We start from the raw sequence: 26,892 nt of genomic DNA on the forward strand, positions 1-26,892 counted from the left end.
AATAAAATTATGACACATGATAGACAGATGTTAGAATAATAACCTCCTTACGCAATAAACAAAACAAACCAAAATTTGCAGTTTTTATAAAAAAACAAATAATTAATTATAATACGTAATTAATAAGGAAGTAAATAAATAATAAGTAAAAATAAATAAAAACCTCTTTGTTGGAGTATAATAGACATTCTTCAAAGGTGTGAATCATTAATTTTATTTTACCTATTGACTACAAAAGGATAAGTAACTAAAGAATAAACACAAAGCATTAAACTACATTGGATTTCCGATAAATGAGCAGAAAACATTGATTTCTCTTTAAAAAAATTAAAAAACAAACGTAAGGTTGTAAATAGAATTTAACTGAACAATAGCAAGTAATAAATTGTGAACAAAACGCATACGAAATAAAACAATGCAGTTTACAAGAGTAAACGCATTAGTGGAACACGTTGCTTATTATTGGCGAATAGGATGCAAATGAAGCTAACTTTGAACTATTGATTCCTGAATTTAACTATAGAATATTTTCTTTCTTAATGCCGTAGGCTTCTTGAATTTACTTCAACTTAATAAACTTAAAAAAAGAGTATAATTCAAACTAATATATTTCTCACTTAAATTTTTATTTATTCAAAACATACCTGAATTGATTTAGATTATAAACTATTTGAAATTGGGAAGAAATTTATAAATAAGTGTTACATGTTACATCTTACGGGTAATATTTATACATCGATATTAGGGCAAATGTTATTTAACAGTGTGTTACAATTATATTGTAATAACGTTTAATACACTAATATCAATTCACCAAAAATTGTATCATGTTGTTAATTAAATCAATTAGCTCATTTAATTAGATTATTTTAATTACCTTATAAAGTAATGAAATATCATATAAATTATCATATTTGTAAGTTTTGGAATACAAAAATTATTTATACCTATAGGTTTTTAACAAATAATTCAAACAGCTGAACGATTTAAGGAATTTTAATTTGATCTTTGGTCGAATAAAACTGGATTAAGTCAGCACACCATAAAATGGCAGTCCCATATTTTAATATTTGCTCTTTCTCAGTAAATTTCACCTATGTATTTAGGAAGAAAGTTTTTATACGGCCTACCTGTAGGTGTTCTAAAATAAATCTATAATCTTTAGAGAAAAATGGATTGTTTTTTTATGTTGTTTATCTATTGTGATCAAAACAACGTTTATTAAGAACATGTCACTTCTATACACTAACCTATGTTTCTAAAATATGTTAATGTGATTAACAAACAATCGAAATTTAAGTTATTGTATAGCTAGGGTGGTTGTTTTTATGATCACTTCATAAGTTAATCTTGTTTTTCATCGCCCATATCTTTCTCTGATTCTGCGGATGGACATTAGATCCAACTAAAACCGTAATAGGGTGGAGCAGAAATCTAGACCAAGTATTCTTGATATGGTAAAATACCTTATCAAGGTATGATATGGTATTTTAGAATCTTTTAGAAGATTATAAGATGGTTCTTATAATCTTTTCTAAAAAAAACCTTTTTTTTCTTTCTTTTACCTCCAGGACTACCGTTAGGTATTGTTGCAGAGGATGAGATGAATGATTTTGTAGCGTGTGAAAATGCCATGCCTGAAAGGGATTCAAACCCGGGATCTCCGGATGATAGGCCGAGACGCTACCACTCTCGCCACGGAGGCTGGCCGTCTGAAGAAAAACCTAAATCACCAGAAAATGTTGCTAATATTAACAACAAAGGAGAGATTTAAATTCTAAATAAATATGATACTGAATGTATGAAGACAAAAATATAATAGACTGTTAACAGACATAAAATTGTTAGCATTCCGTTAAAAGATGATGAAGGATCGATAGAGAAATAGAAGTATAAAATCAGGATTGAAACAGAATATTAAATAAAAATTAATTTATTTCAAATTTATACAATTACCAAAAATCCAACTAATTTTAGATAGTTTATCTTGTCTGTCCAGGCTGAGCAACCGTGATACAGTGCTATTAACTGGAAATTAACAGAAATTCTATTATTAATCCTAGGAATCAGATATCATAAAAATAAATATTTATAAGATCTTTTGTTTTAAAAGAAGTTCACTGAAACTATTAGGCTTGTGCATAAATAACGAGATGAGATGAAATTTCATTATAAAAATGTTAGAATATCGATTTTAACATTTCTGTTTAGATGCTATCACAGGGTCAAGTATATTTGAACCTTAATCCTACAGCATTACAGAACAGCTAATCAATTCACAGGGATTTAAACATTAATTTATACGGTATTTACTAATAGTTTTCTATTCGATTAGTAAAAATACCAATAGTTTTCTAGTCGATTAGTAAATTTTCCAAATATTGTTTATTTTTAGAAAGTTAAATAATATTACCTTACGATATTTTTAATCATAATTAACACGCAATCTCAAAAATCTTCAAGAAATTTCAAAAATATATAATAAGTTCTGGTTGAATTGAAATAAAATGTACGTGTATTTCTGTATACACAGTTACTAGTTAAAAAATAATGGTTTTTCTTCAAATCAATAAACAAAAACCATTCCAAAATAAAAAATAGCTATAATATTACAATTATAAACACTAATAGTAAACAATAAACTTGATATAACATGAATATTAATTTTTTTCTTTTAAAGAAAAAATAACTGTTTTAAGAAGTAATACACAAAAGCACATATATTATTCATTTTACTTTATGCCTCTGACAGTACATACGAACTTCCTTTTTTAAAAACAAACACTCCTTCCGTTTAAACTGACAAAAAGAAAAACCGACAAAGAGAAAGATAGATACACGTGACCTATTCTTCTCACAATGAAAAATAAACACAAGCATAGGTCCACATGTAAAATTTATATTTTAATAAAATCTTTTATGTTTATCTTAAACTTTAATGTTTGCGTGTTACGAATCTTAAATAAAATAAAGTGATTTATATGTTGTTTTTTTTATTATTATTTTTTTTTAATGAAAATACAGATTAAATGTTATTTATGACCTCTTTGGCAATTTGTAATAAAAGAATAAAAATTAACAAAGAAATCAATTACTACAAATTTCTTCAAATTTTTCAATTAAAAAATTCCATGACTAATAAATATTAAATCTATCTTAAATTATTTTTATTTTTCCAAATATTTTTTTTTCTTCAGTCATTTGACTGGTTTGATGCAGCTCTCCAAGATTCCCTATTTAGTGCCAGTCGTTTCATTTCGGTATACTCCCTATATCCTACATCACTAACTATTTGTTTTACATATTCCAAACGTTGCCTACCTGCACAATTTTCCCTTCCACCTGTCCCTCCAATAATAAGGCGACTTTTCCAGGATCCCTTAATATGACCTGTAAGTCTGCCTCTTCTTTTAACTATATTTTACCAAATGCTTCTTTCTTCATCAATTTGCCGCAAAACCTCTTCATTTGTCACTTTATCCACCCATCTATTTTTTTAAATTCTCCTATAGCACCACATTTCAAAAGATTCTTTCTTTTCTTCTCAGGTATGATATGTTATTTCTTCCAAACATATGGTTAAATAAAAATAAAAATGTTACAAGCTTAGTTATTATATTTACTAGTTTTTTGTTGTTATTAGCAATATTTGAGTGTACATATTAAATAATCTTTCAATATCATTCTTCAATGAATAATTTAAAAAGAATATAAAGTATCTTTGAACATATAACAGCAAAACCAAGTTCGAATGTATATTAGTATCCATAAAATTAATTTTTTTTTAACATAATAATCTCGGATATAATTTTTAGACAGTTCATTTTTAAAAATGAAATTAACATAATTTATTTTATATATCTAGGTTAAATGTAAAATGAGAATATAAAAACTGAATAGGTTTATCCTTGGTGTCAGTAACCAGTCATAGGTCACCTTTTGATATGATGATTATGAATGATTGATCTATAACTTTCTTGGCGTAAATTTCGTAATAGAGTAAATAAAACAAACAAACTTCACCCATAATTAATTAAAAAATTACAATAATTTAAAAAAGGATTAACAGGATACCAGTTTTTTTTTTTATTAATCTTTTAGAATATACAAAACGTTGTGGTAATATATTGAATGATACTTTTAGTATAAAATACAAGATTGTTTTCGTGACTTGTTAATTTGCTGTTTGTAATTTAATATTATTTTCTTTAAAATTTAAATATTAACTGTATATTTTTAAGAATAATTTTTTTCTGACATCTTTTCATTTCATTTAAAATTAAAGCCAATTAGCCTATTATCTAGATTTATGTCTGCTATTTTGTTGACATGTCATGCAAGAACAGTTGTAAAGATTTTAATAAAATTTCGATACATTTGTTTTAACAATAACATGTGGGATAACTTTAATTAAAAATACTCTTTTTAAAATTTACTCGCTAAATAAATAATCTAAGAAATATGGTTAAAAAAAAAAATCTTTACTGATTTTTCCATCTGCTATTTAAAAAATAGGGTACCGCTGTTTAATCCAGATTGTTTCAATATAATTGCAAATAAGATAAAAACAGATACATCAATTTTTAAACTGGTTTAGTCGTCTAAACAACCAACATATTTCCTTCTGATCAGTAATCAAGTGTTGGGTTTACACTTAGTCAAATCATTTAGTCAAGTGATTTCTTATGGTGTTTAACCTGAAAAATTGAATAAAATAAGTTTTAGAACCGTATCTACAGTAGTTTTTGGGGTAAAATCTGGGGTAAAATTCAATAAATTGGGATAAAAACCATGGTTTTTATGTCTGGAATACGATAACTTTGTTAACTGATAAAATCAGAAAGCCTTTCGCTAATGAGCGCACTTCACTGTACTGGTCATACTATGTACGTTACAGAATGATTTAAATTCTAATACAGTATTGCACATTGTTAATTAGGTGTTATCATTTTATTGCCAACTTTGAAATAATAATTTTTCAAATAATTTTACGTATTTCTATTGTTAATGATACAAATTATTACCTAAGTAATTTTTAGTTTAGAAATTCCAGTTTTTTTAAAAAATATTTTAACAGCAATTTTTAACAGTAAATCTTGTTTTTACAAATTTTTCCCATTACCAAAAAAGAAATTGTTTTTTTTAGATTAAATATCCGACAAATATAGTAATCTACTGTTTCTAAATAAAATTCGAATTTTTCCAACTTTTCTTTATATTATTAAACTTATCTTACACCCATCATTTTATTCAGAGATAAATTCTCTACAAGTTTTGTTTAAAAGGTAAAAGGTTAAAAACCATAAAAGATCTCTAATTCTGCCCCTTCGAATTTCAGCTAACCCCATTTCACCGGGGTAGCTGAAAGTCGAGCGAAATCTTTTACTTGTAAATCGCAAACGAAACATTTTAGGATATATTTTATATGTACTTTTTACATAATTTTTACCACTAGGTTATGAAAGTCCCGGGAGAACTTTCTGATGCATTCTGCCTTTATATATATATAACAACTACACACACTTATTTTGCACGAAGAGCTAACAATTCTGTAAAATCTATTTATAATATCCTACGAATTAATCACCTAGTTAGAATTATACGGGATATAAAATAATTTACTGATCTATTAGACGGCCGAGAAGGAAATTATATCATTTTATTCAATCAACAGTTTCTGTACATTATTAGAGATTTTAACCGACATACATGGTTCTGTGTTCGAATTTCGGTGTAGACATCATAAACAACACCACTTAAATTTACCTTTATTATACTAACAATCTTAATAAAGTTCTTAAAAAGAGTTAGGGTCTTTTTCCTTCAAATAAATAAAGATTATATCTCTAAAATTGAAAAAAAAACATAAGTTTTAACAATTTTATAAAATAATTACAAGTCCTGTGTACGATGTTATGGTAAACAACATCCGTTTTTAACATAATTCAAAAAACCTAGAACACTTCAGATATCCTTAAAATCGAAATATAAGATTAACATAAAATAACAAAAGATGAAATTATACAATTATAAACTGGTTCGTTCCTACACTTCACCAAATTTGATATTGAAGTTCACATTTATTATTGTATAATAGTTTCAATTAAAACTTATATAAAAAACAGATTATATTTTTCATTAAATATAAAATATATAATTTCAATTTTCTTTTATTTGTCTTTCCCAGGTAAACTATTTTTTTGGGAGGGAGTGATTTGAATTTCTTCTAGTTTTATACTTTTGCATGATATGTAATGTAAAACCTTTTCATAAATCCTGTATGTAGAATTTCTCAACTATTTTTAGTTTATATATTGATTGATTTCGTTTTATCTTATATAAAATTATCTCCTGTTTATTCAGTTTAAAATTCTTTATTTTTTTAAATCTCATTTTTGTATCGTCGTTTTTGTTGATGAATGTGTTATTCATTATTAATTCATTCAATCAGAATATAAGAAAATAAACCAACTAATACAAGGACAAACAGATAATATTTCTCTCAAGAATCAGCGAGTTATTTTTTTATAAAAATAAACATATAAACAAAAAAATAACGAAAGCTAAAATTTATTCATTAAATTGAATATTTAAATGAAGAAATAGGCAAGGAAGATTAATAAATCTATTTAATAGAGGAACTAGAAGTTGTATTTTATATATGTGTGCATGTGTGTGTGCGTGTATATATATATATATATAATATTAGAAACTGGTTACTAGTTAGGGTTGATAGATATAGTACCACGTGATTGGCAAGCAAAGAAGATCTTTTAACATGAACACTGAGTGTCAAGCATGCAAGTTAAATATTCAAAAAGTACTTAGAATAGTAGGCCTATGTTGAAGGTGGAACAGGATACTGAAGTGAATAGTGACCGTTTGAGTAAGAAACATTAGAGTATAGTATACATAACAGTTAAAAAGCTATAAGTTTAAAAACCATCCATGTCACAAGTGATGTATTTCGTCTGCAAACTGATATACTGTACCACTTCAATACGACTCAACCCTTTATTCGATTTCAATGCAATCATTATAATAATAGTTTTTATCCACTATATTTTTTTTTATTACTTTTATTTTATAATAAATAAAAAATTATATTTATTTTCCTATTTGTTTTTAATACCCTAATTATATTATTTACGATTTAATTTGAATTAAAGTTTTTATTACGTAATTATAAATTTTGTAGTTTATAGCTAACTTACAAAGAATAATAAATGGGTGATTAATTTTTAAGTTACGATACTGTACCCATAGAAATATAATTTTAAATACTAAATTAATAATAAAGCTGCTGAATTATTATTAAGATATATGTAATAAAAATGACGATACGACTTTTATTTTTTATAGTTATCAAGAAACAATAATTTTTCCCCTTTAAGTAGAAAAATTCCGAAATGAAAAATAATGATTTCTATATTATAATAGATTTATTAATTGATCCGTTGGTACAATAATATACATACTGTTCAATAACTTAATAAGGAAAGCTTGAACACTGTACTGTTAAAAATTTCGTTTATAACTCACCATATCTAATATTATTAATAAAAACTGATCCTTCATCTATTATTTTTTTTCTTTAATGAATTATATTGGTATTAATAATATAATTTTTCCTATTATTATAATACATTTATATATGTATAACTTAAAAATATAATACAACAACTAAGAAATATGGGCGATTAGACAAGCAATTAGACCATCACTTTCTGGTACTAATCTAAATTTAATGTAACATCGGTGTCTTTTAAAATGCAATAACATTCTCATTTATATCTGGTGAGGGGTTGGTAGTAAATGGGGTGAGGAGGAAGAATGGTAGGTATAAGAAGAAGAAGTAAAAGGATAAAAAGAACAATTTTAAAAGATGAAGAGAAAAAGAGAGGAAATGTTCAAGCAACTGTAACAACTTTTTAACATAAATAACATCTTTCTACCTCCCTCTACATTGTCGTTCTATCTTTTTTTATGCACTACACAGTGACATCATTTATAAGTTGGTACAGTATATATATATGTGTGTGTGTGTGTACTAAACTGTAATATACTACATACCGAGTCATTTCCTTTTACATTGAATCAGAAATTCTTACCGCAGTACGGCGTTAAATTTAACATGATGGACTAAATGAAGGATATTATTAAGTATTTAGTTTGACAATTTTGTATAATATGCAATATGACATCAATTTTCTGGAGCAATCTTGGGTAAATTGATTACATAACTGTGTTATAGAAACGATGCATAGTCGTATAAAATATTTAATATTACCTCTGGTAAATCAAATTTTAAATTCCATTCCTGTAATATAAATCAAGATAAAATTACAGCTAAAAACTTTAATTATAAAATAAAAATATCTAAAATAAATTTTTAATTTAACTTAAAATTTACGATTTATAATTTTTTATTAACTTATCAATTGGAAGACTATATTTTAATTTATATATTCCAGAAAATGTAGGGTATTTATTTTATGATACAATCGCTGAGATTTTGTTAACTATATCAGAAGAAAATACTGCAAACTAAAAAAAAGATTTGCTTTTAAAACGTTCTTTCTAACTAGATCAAGAAGGGTGGGGGTGTGAATGGTTAACATTCAAAATTTAATTTAGCAGCGGGATCAAAAATGTTTGACAAATTGATTTTGGAGTATATATTCAATTAAAGTGTACGCTCACGTTTATTAAAATATTAGGAAAAATATACATAACATTTCTAATAGATTTTTACAGTTCGTTCATGTACAAATTCTGAATTAATAACTAATTAGTGCCCACGAATAACTTTTAAAAACAGTAATTAAAATTAATTGATGATGAGTATTCTGCCATCTGGCAGGTACTCAGCCAATCGATCTTTCTTCAACCTTTTTGTTTGCCTTTCTGTCATTCTAGCTTGATAATTTCAATCAGTTTAAACGTGCTCCTTCATTTTTCCTTATTGCAATTTTTAGTTTATAAGGTTGAAGGACACAGAAGATACTTGTTTTCAGAATTTCTCTTTCTTTTCCTTTCAGGTTTTTTTTTTTAATTTTAGTCAAGAAACTGCCCTTCATATAAAATTTTAAATATCTAAATTGAAGGTCACATGACATGCCGTACATAGGAACAAGTCGGAATTAAACAGTTAACAGCAAAATTATCATATTATTAAAACTTAACGCCGGATGATTATCTTTTTACATTTACATCCTATTTTATTATTGTGTAAAATAAGAAAATTTTATTTTTTTGTACAAGTATAAAGAGCAAAAATAACAAAATTTCAATTTTTAATGAATATTTGAATAAAAAACAACCTCTTATATAAAATATTATATCTTAAAGTATCATTCTTCTTAATTATTTTTGATAATCTATTCAAAAAGTTTTAAATTCAAGAAAAACAGGAAATAAGAAGGGAGGAAAGAAGCAATAGAAGAACATTTTATTTTTAAATACTCATTTACAAATTAATGAAGCTAAAGTATGATCAGGGATGCCGATAATGGTAGGGAAAATGAGGAATACGATAACTTTTTAAAGTTCATGAAATCCCTCTTAATGTATTTTAATATGATTATCTTATACCACAGGAACTGGCTAGAATGCACCATTTTGAAATTAATTACAATTTTTAAAACACTTTAAAAACTTAATTATAATACTCAGTTTTCATTGGTTACTCGATAACAAAGTAAATACACGAAGATTAGTCAAAAGTTGATAGTTTTAAAAATTACTTTAATTTATGAATTGGAGGATTTAAAAGAAGTTATTTCAAATCACTATATCTCATTCAATTTTTATTGTGTATAAACCAAACTAAATACAGTAAATTAATTTAAAAACACGATATAGTACAATAAAAAATTTAACCAATAAAAATATAACTAAGCGTAACAAAGAACAAACAGTTCGAAAATTAACTGTTAAGAACAAAAGAAAAATTAAATGGTAACATAACACAACAGAGGTATTGAGAACAAGTATTAGATTTAGAGCTGCGGGGAAGTAGATACTCCATAGCACACCTTCGGCTGTGAAAGATGGTCACCGCTACGTAGCTATCTCGGGGTCCTCTAGCTGACGCCGGACAATATGCTGGAGTATATGCTCAGGACGAAAAGGAGTGATTTACAGTAACAGACAGACGAAATGGGAGGCAGCCAACATGTCTAGGGTGCCTTGGCTACCCACACTCCAATGTGGAGTCGGGCCCAGATGATGATATGTGGACCCTCTAGGAAAGCTCAGAGAGCCAACAAAGACCTCAAGCAGTGAGGTGAAGATAACCAAACCGGGGAGTGAGTAGGAAATAGACAGCTCTCTGCAGAGCTGGCATTCGTTCGTGCTTGATTGTATGGGCGACAGTGATGATGCACGGGGACTCTGAACACTCTGAGTTCGAAAGCACCTCCCGGGGCTGGCAAATCAATAAATGAGGTTCCGGCCTCGGGAGGGGGGCTGATGAGGAGGTTCAGTCGGTAGGCCGCAGGCTACTTACACAACATCCACTGAACCTGTTAGCGAGCCCGACACTTTGTAAATGGGAGTACTCCCCTCACCAAAGAGAAAAAAAGTTTTGAGAAAAATAAAATCAAATGATTAAAAAACAGAACAAGTAATTCAGTATAAAAAAATTGTCACAAATCACGCATGAAAAGAAAGATATAGCAAATTAGCAATGGTTCATATAAAAAAAACAGTCAAAACCAGAAAACTTACACAATTCATAAACAATAAAACAAAAGAATTCATATTCACTAACAAAAGAATGATATTTAACGCACAGCAGTCTCTACATTCAATACACAGCCGTCTCATATCTTCATTATTATCCAAAAGGTTAAAAGCCAGATGGTTTTTGTCCGATGCACTTTAAGCTAAAGTGCATACTTAGGCGGTGAATTTCTAGTACCATCGATTATTCTATTGACTCATCTATTTCAGAAAAAGGTGGTAAAAATGAATTTCTAAGCCAATTCTCATTCTTCTAATACACTTTCCCTCAATTATTAGAAAAATCAGGCTATAAATAAGACTATTTCTCAATCGAATTATATTTTAGCAGTTTATATATAAAAGACTAGCTAATAACAAGAAATACGACATAACTTATAATTTTAATTATGTTATGAAATAATTTTTTTCCAGTCTGTCTATATATGATTTATGGTGTAGTAAATCAGTAAGTACGTTAGTGCAGAAAAATAATAGGAATAATAAGCAATATTTTTTTTCCTTTTAAAAAGTTGTTTGTACACTAATTTTATGTTAGATATGCCGTGTTAAATAATAAGAGAAGATGAAAATAAAATAAAGATGGGTCATGGAGTAGAAGCGGGTAAGATAAGCAAGCATATCACGTAGAGTGTGTGTGTGTATAAATATTTATATGTTGTGTGTTATATACGCGCTATGTGTGTGATATGATGTGATGTTCGTTGTAACAGAACTAGTTTCCTAATTGATTCTACGTTCTGTAAAGCAGATGTAGCTATATGGAAAAGATGAGCGCGTTAGTACTGGTTTTTTTTTTTGGTTTTATTTTTCCTTAAGACTTTATAATTGGAGTTGGGCGAAACTGATTTGTAAAATGCGGCACACATATCGTAACTGTGTATTTTAGGATGTTCGTTCATTTATTAGATGAACCATACGAACAGCCAGCTAAATTTCTTTAGTTTAGTGATGGAGTTGATGATGATACCCAATCGCTCTCGGTCTTAAAACTTCTTGTTCTCCTTAATTGCCTACAACAATATCCTTACCGTTTCTTTTTACCCTATAATTCATTTCTTAAACTCATCATATTGTCCTTCAGAAATCTTTCTTCCAGTTCCTGTTGTATCATAATCGGATTATTTATTACAACTCTTAGTCAAACATTCATTAAAAAAAAAAAAACAATTCGCATACCATTATTCTTTCATGTTTATGAGACACGCTTAAAGGTAATAATAATTCCAAGATTATTACGTCATTTATTTTAATAGAAATTAAATGCCTTTAATTCATTTATTATCGTTAACTTATTCAATTAATTGTATAAGTACTAGAAGTTCTAATAACATTAAAAAGTTAATTTATTTTTAAAAAATATTAGTAAAATAAGTTTAGATTTAAATTTATTACTTAGTAGTATACTAACCATAACATATAAAATACAAAAAAACGTAAACAAAAGGATGAAAAATAACTAAGCGAAAATTAACAATAGATGTTTAAACAACAAAAAAATAACAATAGCTGCCTATAATCCTATAGTTTTTCAAGTGAAAAAATATTCCAACAGAATTTATCAATTACTAACAGACCCGGCAATTCGCTATTGCTAGATTTTAGTGTGTGTTGTGTTTGTGTGTGTGTATATATACATATATATATATATATATATATATATATATATATTAAATGAACATAATTGAAATTTGATAAAACATTAACAAAATGACCATTACGGAACTTCACAAAATTTAACCTTTCCCTTTTACCCTTTCCTCCTTTTCCTTTCTCCCTTGTTCCTTCCCCCTTCCCCATTTTACTTTTCCCAGTTTCTTTTTTTTACATTTTCATTTTTATTCCTTTTCCCTTTTCCCTTTTACTTTACCATCATTTCCCCATTTTCTTCCCTCTTTCCCTTTCCTTCCTTATTTATCTATCCCTTATTTTCCTTCCCCCTTCCACTTCTCTTTTACCCTTTTCTTTTTTCTCCTTCCTCCTTTCAATTTTCCTATTTTGCCTTTTTAGATATTTCTTTTCCGATTTTTCCCTCTTTCCCTTTTCCGACTTTTCCCTTTCTTCCTTTTTCCCACGCGTAAATCGGTCCAATAGTCCAGTATTTTGTTAGTTTATAGCGAACACACATATCGGAAACATTGAAATGGAATCATAAAATATTTAGTATGGCGTGTGTTGCTTTTACGTCCAACAGATAGCGCTGTTTTCACAGGTGTAACCTCTTAGCTATATAAATAGTAGGTATATAAAAACATGGATACCGGTGTTCTTTGGTGGTTGGGTTTCAATTAACCACACATCTCAGGTATGGTCGAACTGAGAATGTACAAGACTACACTTCATTCACAATCATACATATCATCCTCATTCATCCTCTGAAGTATTATCTAAAACGGTAGTTACCGGAGGCTAAACAGGAAAAAGAAAGGTATATAAAAACATCCGCGGATTCGAATGCAATGTTGTGTCAAAATTTCGAAGCAATTAGTGAAGAACTTCGGAGTTTTAAGATTTTGAACAAAGGAACATTTACATTTTTATTTAGAATACAAACTGTCGGGAAATATTATTTCTTTTTGTTGGATTTTTAATATTGTTTTATACAATTTAATCTCTTTTGTCTTTCTAAATTTTTAAGTATTTTTTTTTCATTATTAATAAAAATTTCATAAATAATAAAAACTTTCATTATTAATAAAAATAATTAATAAGCAAATAAAAATATTCTAATAAAACGTTACGAAAGGTATATTTCCATAGTTTTTAATTCTTCTAAGAAATTGTAATTTAAATATCGAAAATTATAAATAAACTACATTAAACTTTTAACATTGATGTAAAGGAGAAATTATAGTTCTTATCAGAATTACCTAATGAACAATTTTAAACTGAAATTCATAAAAATGTAATTTAATTAGGCAAATGAAATTAGATCAACAGTTATAAATAGTTCATCTTAAACGCTTATTTGAATATTTTTGCAATTTGGCTACAGTTTTTTACTTCCTTGTACGAAGTAAAGGAAGTATAGTGATCGCGAAAATTTAATTTTCAGATTTCAACGGAAATATCTATTTTAACTACGATATATCATTGGTCGTACTTATGGTCGTTGGTCTCAGAGGTATAGCCAAATAAAATTTTAATTAATGAAATATTTGGATCTTACAAGGAGAAGGAACATCGGTTCGAATCGGACTTCATTTCAGACTTTTTTTCAATTTAGATATATTGATTTATTAATAGTTATTAACCTCTGCTAGAAAAAAATATTTTTATGATAAATAATAATTCAATAATAATTAAAAAAATATGAATAATATCAGAAGTTATTTTAAAAATTCTATGTACTTTTCGTTTTAAAATAATGTGTATATGTCATTTAATTGGCGTACAAGGAAGTCATGTGGTGTCCACATCTGATAAGCCAAAATCTGTGGTAAATATAATGAAGGTGTAACCTGTAGGGCTGAATATCACCAGCATTTCATCGACTTGAAGTGCTTATCAGCACGCGAAGCCCAAGCCAATTATATATTTGATTAGTAAAAGGCAACGAGAAATCATATCATTCCTCCCTTATCTCTAAAAAACCTTGCCATTTTGAAAATGGTTGTCATTTTTTGACGTATCTCATTTAGACTGCCAACAACATTACTTGTAAAAAAATAATTTTTTATCAAACAAAATTTATCCTACATTTTATTTAATTTAAGGAAAAATGTTTTATTTTATTCTTGGACAAGAATTGTTTATTTCAAATTATTTATTTAGGCAAAGTATTTATTAATTTGTAAAAGATTAATTTCAAAATTCTTTCTCATTTTTCGAATAAAACTCTCAGAATTATCTAAAGCATGCATAAAACAAAAAAATAAAAAATAAATAAATATTATTAAGTTTATAAGGTTGAACATTTTTTATGATTCAATTTTTATTTTCTTTAATTTATTAACCAAACCACATTTTTTATTTAAAAATTTAGTAGTTTTATTTTTACTACAGAATTTTATTCTTTTAATTATAACCATAAGGTTGCATTAAATTCAATAAAAAAATTTAAAAGTAATATGATTTTTTAAATATATAACTCCTTCTTAAAAACGAATTTAAATTAAATACCCTAATTCGATCCAATAACGTGTTAAATCGAATATTATTATCAACATCATCATAAAATGCTTCAATACTAATCGATTCTAAAACTACAACAGACTCATCATAATTTTACCTTTTGCTAAATCGAATCCTTTCTAATCTAGTCAACGAATTTAACGAAGAACTTTCCCTTTTTTTGCTTTAAACAGGACGGACGACCTGACCGAACGTTCTAATAATAATATATTAAAAGAATATTGGACCCAGAATAAAGCCTAAAGCTAATCTTGTCTTCACGCTGAACCGTGCTGTTCAGAAATTGTATTATTTTGCATACATTACAACCTTTTGTTCATAGTTTCCTAGTTGGATGGAACGGTAAAGTAATTTATATTCTGACCTACTTGCTCTTTTGCTCTTATTATGTTTCTTGTTGTTCTTTTATTAAAATGTAAAGGTTTTATACATATATATTATTTTATCGTAGTTAACAGATTTCTTTCAATATTAATATTTTAATAGTATATTTAAAATAAATGACTCACGTAATCGTTGAAATTATTTTTAAACAATCAGTAAGTTCAATTGTTTTTTTTTTTTTTTGGTAGAGTGCATTCTGTTTATAGATAAATGATTAAAAACTGATGGTAGAACTTGATAAGTACTAGCTAACTGAGCTTACTGGAGTGTCTTTCTGAGCCCCCACCTGATTTTTAAGAAAGCCACCCACCTCAATAAAAAAACGTTTATTTGACATAGGGAATTTTTTTTAGAGATAAAAATAAATTCATTAATACATTATGACCAACATCAAAAATTCCCAACACGTCCCTCAATATGGAAAAATGAAAGTCAAAAAATTTACAAATTAATGGTTAAGTTAAAGAAGCCGATCAAACAAGAACGAAAAAAATGAATTTAGCATACCAACTAACAAAATATATTTACACTAAAAAGGACAATAAAAAATAAAATCAGCCATTATATATCGGTAATCAAACCAGAAGGTCTGCAAGTATCAGAATTCAACTTCAATTCGAAATCAGGCGAAATAAATGCAATTTACAAAAAAATGAAATCTTGAGAAAATTTCTTGAACCAATAAAAATACGTGAAAACGAATACAAATTCTTTGGCAATCTTATGGGAATGAATGATAACAGGCTCAAAAAACAAACCTTCAACGCCATTTACAAAGTCAGCTAAAGGTTTTTCCATGTCTGATAACCGAACTTTCGGCTGGCTATGGCGGGTCAGGCGAGCGGGTTTTGTTGTGCTATCTAACCAGCTGACATCATACGAATACTTATAACATGGCATTTATAAATAAAATACAAACACTACAAACTAGTTCAACACAGTGATTAGTACACTAGAAACGAGGGGAAAATTTTCAGCTCATTGTACAACAAAAATAAACGGAATTCAATTTTTTGGGTCACTTGCACTACTAATATGCATAGGAAGACTTAAAATTCGGTTAAAAAAAGATGTAATAAATAAAAAGATAGCTTTTTTCATTTTTGAGGAAGGAGGAAATCTGGGGCCAATTTTAAGTGGGATTATGTTTGAAAAATGTTGATAAATATACCCAAAAAACTATCTACCCCACCCCTTGGAAATTGACCCCAAAACTTTATTAAAAAATTTGCTCATATACGCGAGTCTGTGTACAAAATTTTATCAAAATCGGTTTATACTACGGTCAAAAGATATTAATCAATACACTACCACCAACCCCCACCACATGAACATACTTTTGTACAAAAAGTTTTTTATCTACCGTTTTTTTTTGTGTTATGGGGTTTCTGCGTCATGAAACAAGGAGTACAAAAACTCATACCCCATTTTTTGGCTGATTGTTGTACGTTCCTTCTTACAGCATATCCTAGAGTTATGACGCCAGGCAAGTAAAAATAACTGAATAGTGGATAGGAAAATTTTAAAGAAAAAGGTTAGACAATCATATTTTGGTTGACACTAAATAAAATCAGTTTAGATCGACCAATATGCTCGACTCAATTCAATTCATCTTATATAAAGTGACATAAGATTTATTTCAGGAAGGAAAAATAGAAAAAATTTCAAACACATAAAAATATCTGCTAAAGTTAAATACAATTTAAAAAATATATGCTTAATAAAACACTTCTGATTAACTTGATTTGAAATCTGAAAAGACTGTTGGATGATGTAAGCATTGCTGGATGTTATAAAAGCAGATCGAATGATGTAAGCATTATAATATTAGAAAATTTCTAAGAGTATATAAAATATAAGTATCCATAAATAATTTATTATAATCACTCCATTTATTTATAATAAGAAATTAGTAAATTATATATTATTTTATTCCTAAAATTTTAAATTCAACATCTGAGTTTTTTAAGTACTAAGTCCTAAAATTCATCGTAATCGAAAATATTAATTTTCACTGAGTTAAAAATTTAATAATTTATTATCAAATTTTGTTTATCAAATAGAGAAAATTATAATATACGAGATAAAATGATAATATTCTCGTTTAATAAATAAGCTTACTCTTTTTGTAAATTTTATACTGAAAACGAGGAAAGTCGTATTTCCATCTAGTAATCTATTTCCTCTATCCGACTTGCAAGAAAAATCCAAATTCCTACAACCAAAAATTAAAAAAAAAATGTTATAGATTATCACTATTTGTATTTAGAAAACGTAGGACCTACTTTAAATTTTAATTCTGTTTTTAATGTGAAAACGCAATTTTTTTTTAATTCTAAACGAAATAAGCAGGCATCAATACAAAATATAAAAAAAGTGAGTAATGTTATAAAATTTAACGAAATCTATATAACTTTTGTTATATACTGATAAGTAATTAAAATGCGTTTTATGAACACAATGTCTTTATAAAAACTAATACTGCCACATAGCACAATAAGCATCATAAACAAGAGCTAAATATAAGTTCTCGAACTTAATATAAATTTATCGGTTCTTCAGATATTTCACACTTCTATAACAAGTACCGTTAACAATTATTTATTTAAATAATTATAATAAACGGAATGAAATCGATGTTAAATAATGTGGCCGACTGTTGTTCCTGGTTTTTAAATACACACATATATATATGTGTATATATATATATATATAATGTTCAATAATATACACACGCGAATAGCTTTTACTTTCCGTTGAATATTTGCATCCTATCTTCTAGGACATCTTCCTTTGGTCTCCCAAGGAAAAATAAAGTCCAGTCCAACGTAAGATGTCCTAGAAGATAGAATTAAAGAAGTATACAGTAAATAAAACAATTCTCTTGAATAATGCGTATACACAAATAATAATTAAATGCTCAAAAATCGAACATAGAAATTTATACACAAATTAATATTTACTGATAAAATTGGGCGTTAAAAAATAAAGAAGGCCGAATAATGATTAAAACAAGCCATTGCTACCTTCTACGTTTCATTTTATAAATTTTATCTAAGTACAGGAAAATCATAAGAAAGAATAAGAATTTCAGTAATATTTTTAGATAGTGTTTTTTCCCATTCAAAAATGAATTACAGAGGAATTCACGAGTCTTATAAGCCTTTTAATTAAAGTTAACTATATTAGGATAAAAATTTACTTTTAAAATTACATAAATTTAAACTACCAAAATTAACGTCACATTAGATGGATGGCAAAACTACACATACACGCTTTACTAAGTACCTTTGGACCAGGAATACAGCATCATCAGGATGTGGTAGGAATACACTGCTTCGGCTTAAATCCCGTATGTATTCTTTTATGAAACTCATCAATAACGATAGTATTAAACTGTCACTGATGAAAAAAAAACGGTAATGACCGTAACAACATGTTAGAAGGATATTCTCCAACGGCGATAAAGTGAAGAAAAAACCAGGCCAATTCTCCAAAAATTGGCGTTACAAATTAAAATTAAACAATTAAAACTAAATAATTACAGCTTGGTTTCGAGTCTACCTGGACTATTATTACATACGGCTGATATTAAAATATGGAAACGACTTGATATTTCAAAAGTGAGGGATACTAAGAGTAAGACAATAGTGTTGATCTACATATTTACAAAATACTACTACTTTATGATGAGTTTGAAATTTTTGTCGCCATCTTGGGATCTGCCACATTGAATCACATTATTTTTTAAACAAAATGGTAGGCTTGTGATGATAGATGATTTTAATGTAAAATTTCACGAGAAAAACGATAGTGAAAACTGTTTATCAATAAATTCCAGTTGTTAAACATTTACTCAGAAGATTTAAGATTTTTAAAATTAGGCTACCGTGATTTTTCCATTTTTACCACATTGATTGCTTATAACTCAAAAACGAAAGCATTTATTAAGATAAAAATTTTTACATTAAACTCATGTATCAGATGTCCACCTTTCTATTTAAAAAAAAAAGGTTGACTCAATGTGGTGGATGTAAGATGGCGGACAAAAATTTCATCTTGTTTCATTAGATCAAAGTTGCATTTGTTATCCCTTTTGGTATCCCTAAGTTATGAAATATGAAGCCGTTTCTATACTTTAATGTCACTGTATAAAATATTTTATTAATATTTTAATTGAAACCCCACTTTTGTTTTAGTTTTTTTTTTTTTTTTTTTAGTAAAGCAAGCTTTACTCTTAACCCATGTTATATCACTGAGCATTAGAGCACCATGTTCGGCTCATTTCATATGAATAAATATTTTTAATAATTTAAGTTTTATATCAAAAATTATGTTTTGAGTTACTTAAGTTTTATCACAATTGGTTAAATCTTTATGTTACAGTGTTTAAAAGACATGATATGGGGATGCATCATCTGCCAACACCAAATATTGGCTTCTCAAAGGTAAGACATTAAATCTATTTTTGCTTTTATTGATACTCGCCTTAAACCACTTGAGTTACTGAAGAAAAGAAGAAATGTCAAATACCAGTACAAATTTCATTACATATTTTAATAAAATAATGTCTATAGAAAATTACTAGAAATTTGACAATGAGAAAAGAATGATCAGTTAAAATGTGTTATGCCTAATATATATAAGACCAACTTTAATTGTATTTATGAGAAGAATTTATCTTCAAAATTCGAAATTTATAGGTTAACATTTTAAGGAAATTAAATTCTTTATAAAAACATCCATTAATCATACCATCGACAACTTTGATTTTACAACAACGTTAAAAACTATACTATCATGTATCGCTTTCATATGTTTCCAGATAGGAAATCAGGTAAAAACGGAAATGCTTAATTTTAAACGGTTATACGAAAAACTCTTTGGGGAATTTTATAGTGTTATCAAAGGTTTTTACTGATAGTATACAAAATTAAGGTTAGTTAAGGCTAAAATCTTGGTACTGAAATACTGAGTATCTTTTTTCTTTTTATAAAATATATTGCAATTTATAGATATTATTTGAATTTGAATAGGTACTTTGAAAAAAAAGTTTGAAAACTCGATAGGATTTTTTTTGTAAATATTAAAAGATATATACTGATTATTTTTCAACTATAAGACGACATGCTAAAGAAGCAGAAAAAAATTAGTTAAACATTTTTTTTCTATGTCTTCAGTCATTTGACTGGTTTGATGCAGCTCTCCAAGATTCCCTATCTAGTGCTAGTCGTTTCATTTCAGTATACCCCCTACATCCTACATACCTAACAATTTGTTTTACATATTCCAAACGTGGCCTGCCTACACAATTTTTTCCTTCTACCTGTCCTTCCAATATTAAAGCGACTATTCAGGATGCCTTAGTATGTGGCCTATAAGTCTGTCTCTTCTTTTAACTATATTTTTCCAAACGCTTCTTTCTTCATCTATTTGCCGCAATACCTCTTCATTTGTCACTTTATCCACCCATCTGATTTTTAACATTCTCCTATAGCACCACATTTCAAAAGCTTCTAATCTTTTCTTCTCAGATACTCCGATTGTCCAAGCTTCACTTCCATATAAAGTAACACTCCAAACATACACTTTCAAAAAATTTTTCCTGACATTTAAATTAATTTTTGATGTAAACAAATTATATTTCTGACTGAAGGCTCGTTTAGCTTGTGCTATTTGGCATTTTATATCGCTCCTGCTTCGTCCATCTTTAGTAATTCTACTTCCCAAATAACAAAATCCTTCTACCTTCATAATCTTTTCTCCTCCTATTTTCACATTCATTGGTCCATCTTTGTTATATCTAATACATTTCATTACTTTTGTTTTGTACTTGTTTATTTTCATGCGATAGTTCTTGCGTAGGACTTCATCTATGCCATTCATTGTTTCTTCTAAATCCTTTTTACTCTCGGCTAGAATTCCTATATCATCAGCAAATCGTAGCATCTTTATTTTTTCACCTTGTACTGTTACTCCGAATCTAAATACTTCTTTAAAAATTCGTTAAAAATTAAGGTTTTAAAAATAAATTTTGTTTTCTCAAGAGTAAACGTAAACATATTATATTTGCTTTTTTTTAAATTTGCATGTGGTCCAAGTAATAATTTTATTTAAGTGATTTTGCATTCTAATACATCAAAAAAAAAAAAAAAAAGTTAAAATATGACTTTCGATAAAATATTTTAATGATAGGGAAAATATGAAACTGGTGGAGCCTTTTACTAGAATTATAAAAATTTAATTCATGTCAAAAGAGTTACATTTATGGCAAAAACAAATTTAAATCATTATTTCTTATTTATTACATTAGATATAAACTTTTTAAACGCTTCATTTTTTTTGAAGGAATTAAGAACTTCCTTTAAGATTGAATACGAAAATCAAATGAATAAGATGAAGTTAAGTATACCAGTTGTCGGTTGTACACTGGTTAGGATGACATAGTGATTTACCAGTACCGCCCTTATAAACCCATCCTTTTGGTTTATCAAACTTAATAGACGCCTTTCAAAAAGGTTAAGATAATTACAGTCTGGCAGTTTGATTACAATCTGAAAACGCACCCTTAAAAACAACAACAAGAATAACCCTAAATAATATTGAAAATGGGAAGGAAACAAGTGTTCTATGTATATATATATATATATACAGGACCTATAACCTATATATAGAGATCCTCCCATTACTGTTCATTTTATAACCCATCCGTTCCGCTTATACTAACATAAAAAACATATATAAAATAGATTAGTAATCTAATCTTAAATATGGGGAAAACATTATTAGCTAACATGAGAAATTTCCTTACAAAAAAAAAAAATTACCTGCGTTTGTTTATCACCAAGCATATTTCTTAATTATATTTCAAAAATAGATCTATTTATTATATACAAAAAAAGCAAAGAAAAAAAGAAACATATTAAACAAAAAATACTACAAAAAAGGAAATTATTATATAAAATAATTAAGAATTTCTTCAATAAAAAATTAAATAGATTAATATAATTAGTAGAAAGGTAAACATAAAAAATCAAAAAAATCCCACACTAATGTCTTTAAAATCTTTACTAAATTATGGCAGAAGAAAACATCTTACGAAAGAGTAAATAATTTACGTTAGTAAAAGAATGATCGTGAAATTTTACAGCCCAGTTATATTTTTCTATTTTTTTACAGTCTTTTCAAAGAATTCCTTCGGTCGCAAGGCTTGATTGGGGGGAATATGAATTTTCTTTACATTTTGTGGAGGATTACGAAAATACCATTCAAATATAAAATTTTGTGACTCGAAAATCTCCAAACTACTAAATCAATTTCATTAAAATTTAGGTATGCTATAATAGTGTATCTGATACTACTCATGTGACAATTTTATAAAGACTAGTTGAATTGTTCTTCAATTTCACTTAATTTAAGGTCGACAACAGACGATATAACTTCAATTTGAGGTTAGGTTGACTTTGTACTGATGTATTTTTTATACGCGCTTATGCAGCGAGTCGCAGTGGAGAGTGAGTTTAAACTTGATGCTTGTATGCAAAGTTTATTCGTTATTTTTAATTATTTTAACAAATTACCTTTATAATAATTTAATTTTTTTTATAAACAGAAAAAAAATATATATATATAATATATATAATATATATATATATATATATATATAATTTGTTTATATACAAATGTATTTAATTTGTGCTTTGTGTATTTTTTGCACAGAAAACGATACAAAATAAAGAATTCTTTTTTTGTTTTCAAATCACCAATCACGTATCGCAATCACTTAAAAAGTGTAGAAGTTTTTCATATTCTATTCCAGAGAATTAGATATTTTTAACTGTTAAGTCAATAAACAATAAGCTATGTTTGTCAAAATAAATTGAAAAACAATATTACGCTCAAAAACCATTTACGTTATATACAATAATACATTAAAAAACCATATAGCACTATCAGTACCAGTCTGAAATATTACTCTAAAAAACTAAGTATTTTAATCTAAATTTATTTTAGATTACCTGTTTATTAACATAATTTTTATATTAACTGCTTTATTAAATGATATATTTTACAATTCCTACAGAAATATTTCTTGTAAATGATATATTTTTTACTTAAACAAAAAAAAAAAATTAAATGAAGTCAAAAAGTAGGAATGAACAGTAGTTCAAAAATATAAGAATGAACATTCCAATATTTTTAAGAAAAGTTCCATTTTTTAATGTTCTCCCACCAAAGATTGGATACCATAATCAGATTTTTCTCTTTATCCGTAAATCTTTTATTAGTTTATTCATTAATTTAGTTTTAATATTTAGTAATTCTTAACAATATACTTTTGTAATCCAACAACATTACCTTATGCCTTTTATCTTTACTATACGTGTTATGTCACTCCCCAAAATGGCAAAGCCATTTTTCAGAATAACAAGCATCCCATGCCAGGCTGGGAATTACTTTCACATTGTGTTCTTCACCGACCCAAAGATGTAGTTGCGTATCAGAACGTCCACTGTAATAAAGTTAACACTTTGCACTAATAATGACGTCTTAATTCTGTTCACCGCAAAGATTGATTGTATATTGAACATCATTACTTTCAGAAAAAGCAATATGATGTACTTCTAATGCTTTATATAGGTCAGACATACGAAAGAGAGAAATTAAATCTAAAGTAACAAATTAATGTATCTGTATGTCTTGTAAAGCAGTACATTACATATACCTGTGTCGTAATTTAGCACTGAATTCGTAAAATACATTTTCACCAGTTTGTTTTTTACCCTGCCATATACGTTACGAAACTTCAAAATGTCTTCTTTTAATTGTTATTTTTCGATGTTTGTAATTCTCTTAATTCGTGATGATCTTATCGTTTGTAGGTTGCACTAAACATTTCTTAAGTTTTGATGTTTTTTATGTAAGTTTTTTCTTTGAATACCATATTGAGTAAAAACGAAAATTTATATAACTAAATTCCATCTATCTAGTTTATTAATTACCATAAAATCATATTGTTAATGTATTAAACACTTTCATTTAAATTTTATTAATAAGATTAGCAACGATTTAATAGTTATTTTCAAGTATTAAGTTAATTCCAAAAAATTAAGTATATTTTTTTAAATATTCTTCTATATATATAATAATGAATGAATGTGTTTCCTGGACGCCTGGCGCAATTTCAAACAAGAGTAAGACATTTTTAAAATCTGAAAGGAGCTGGAAGGGGGTGACATATAAAAATAATTTAAAATGACCGATATTAATGCCGAATCCATAGTTTTCGGGGTCACTAGGCAGATTAGTGATATTCTGACCCCGGGGAAGACACACCATGTGACGTTTCCGATCGCCACGCTACCCCCTCCGTCACCAGCCCTGATGGACTTTAATAAGATCATCTTCATCTCAGTAGCTAACATATTACAGTCTGATTATTGACAATCTCGATGGTATTTAAGTCCAATTTTAGTCGAATAACCTCTGTGGAACCCTCTAATAGAAGACTGGGATAAGTAAATATTATAATTCAATATTTCTTACAAAAACTGAGTTTTTTTTTAATTTTTATCACTTATTTTTTATACATTCAACTAATTTATTTAAAATAATTATTTTTATTTAATCAAAATTTATAATTTTAATTTATTGCTATTTTTACATTTAATACTAACAAAAAAAATTACAAGATATTTTTTTAATAATATAAACTAATAGTTTATAATTTTGTAACACAAATCAATGCCAGGAAAGAATATTGTTAACAACTAAACAATACCATATCATACAGTTACAATAAATTGAAACACTATTCCACAATGGTGCACTTCTTTGAACCATTCTATCCTTGTTTAATGATATTCAGTAAAAGATATTTACATATAACAACATAAATGTGGTACATATATTTTAATTTTCAAGTAGTGTTTATGATTTTATCATTATTTAATAAAATATAAACGTATTTGTAAATTCTATAGTGAAGAATGTTTCAGGATAAATCTTTAAATATTTAATACAAAATACACTGGATTCAAATCAGAAAAAGATATTATCCTAATAAGACTATTATCTATTGTGTTTTTAAGAGTTATATCAACAATAAGTAGTAAATTACTAAATTTTATATTTATTGATTATAAATAAATATATTCTATCAATTTAAAGATTAAGAATAAATTTAAAAAAAGGATTAGTAACAAATTTCGTTGGATAATTTTCATTAAAAATTGATCAAGTTTCAAAAAAAACCTTGAACAAACTAGTCAGATTTTTCCTAATGCTTCATGTACTAAGTGAAGTTACTGTTTTTTAAATTCCCTTTACCCGCCGGCCTCCGTGGCGCGAGTGTAGCGTCTCGACTTTTCAAACCCTTTCCAGGGTTTGAATCCCGTTAAGGCATAGTATTTTCACACGCTACAAATTATTCATCTCTTTCTCTGAAGCAATACCTAACGGTGGTCCCGGAGGTTAAAAAATCCCTTTTATCTATTTGGGAATAATTTAATTCTTAGAACAAACTTACGATACTGCGTAATTTTGGATCTAATCGATAACATCATGAGTTCATTAGAACTTCGTCAGTAAGAGGGGACGAAGTCAACGAACTACGTTTACAGTTCTACACATGACCTAACCTAACAGTGAAATGTAAATGGGGGGAAAAATAAGGGTGGAAACATTATATTTCAGTTAAATTAGATTAGTAATAAATAATACTTTCAAAAAATACCTCGAATTTTGTTAGACAACGTTTTTTTTTCCCCCATTTGATGAACCGCGGAACTCGTAATAAGTGCAATAGTACATCACGGATTTTCGATTCATAACGGTCATTATACTAGTTTTATTAAAAAAGGAAAAATATGGTATGAAGTGAATGATATGAATATCAACAAAAAAAAATAATTGGCTGTGAAATTCAATTTGTTTGTTCTAAGGCAATAAATTTTAATAATATATCCACAAGATAACAATCAGTAATTCATAAAAAAATAAAAGAATAATCGAACAAAACGCAGTGATATCCAAAAAAAAGTACAGTGAAATTGTAAACCGTTCGGTAAGTCTCGCAGATATCATTTCTTCCGCTCAAAAAATTTTGCGATGAAATTTTGGTAAGTTGTGCGCGCGCCCGCGAAGGTTTCTGAATTAGTATGGATCCGCTAGGTGGCGTTGGGGTCGAAATATTTCAAAAAACTGTATTTTTGGCCCGATTTGGCTCATATTCAGAATCTATATTAGCTATGTGAAAAGAAAAAGTTTTGCAAAAACTATACCCGTCGAGATATTTACGAAACAAATATATAAGCAGACTTCTTCTATATATATAAAAGGCAATGTTCGTAAATGTGTCCGCTATAGACTAAAAAACTATTGTATCGATTTACGTGCGGGGGAAAAGGAGAAAGGGAAAAAAGAAAAAAGATAAATAGGAAGAAATTACAAAAAATAAAAAAGGTAAATGGGGAATAAAGGGAAATTAAAAAAGGTGAAAATACAAAAAGAGAAAAGAAAAGAAGAAAGGGGAAGGGAGAAAAAGAGAAAAGAGTAAATAGAAGAAGAGGGAAGTGGTAAATTTGTGAAAAGGGAAACGGAGAAAAGGGGAAATAAAGGAAAGGGTGA

At 27.5% G+C, this 26,892-nt stretch overlaps 1 protein-coding gene across 1 annotated transcript in view; it reads left to right on the plus strand.

Moving 5' to 3' along the window:
* dysf (neuronal PAS domain protein dysfusion) overlaps positions 1–26,892 on the plus strand; it is a 640,106-nt gene that overhangs the window by 303,402 nt on the left and 309,812 nt on the right. The window contains exon 3 of the mRNA XM_075370678.1: positions 19,651–19,712. Coding sequence (XP_075226793.1) covers positions 19,651–19,712 — 62 coding nt within the window. The remainder of the gene's footprint in view (positions 1–19,650; positions 19,713–26,892) is intronic.

The sequence above is a fragment of the Lycorma delicatula genome, chromosome 7 (genome assembly GCF_047948215.1).
Source record: "Lycorma delicatula isolate Av1 chromosome 7, ASM4794821v1, whole genome shotgun sequence".
Lineage (NCBI taxonomy): Eukaryota > Metazoa > Arthropoda > Insecta > Hemiptera > Fulgoridae > Lycorma > Lycorma delicatula.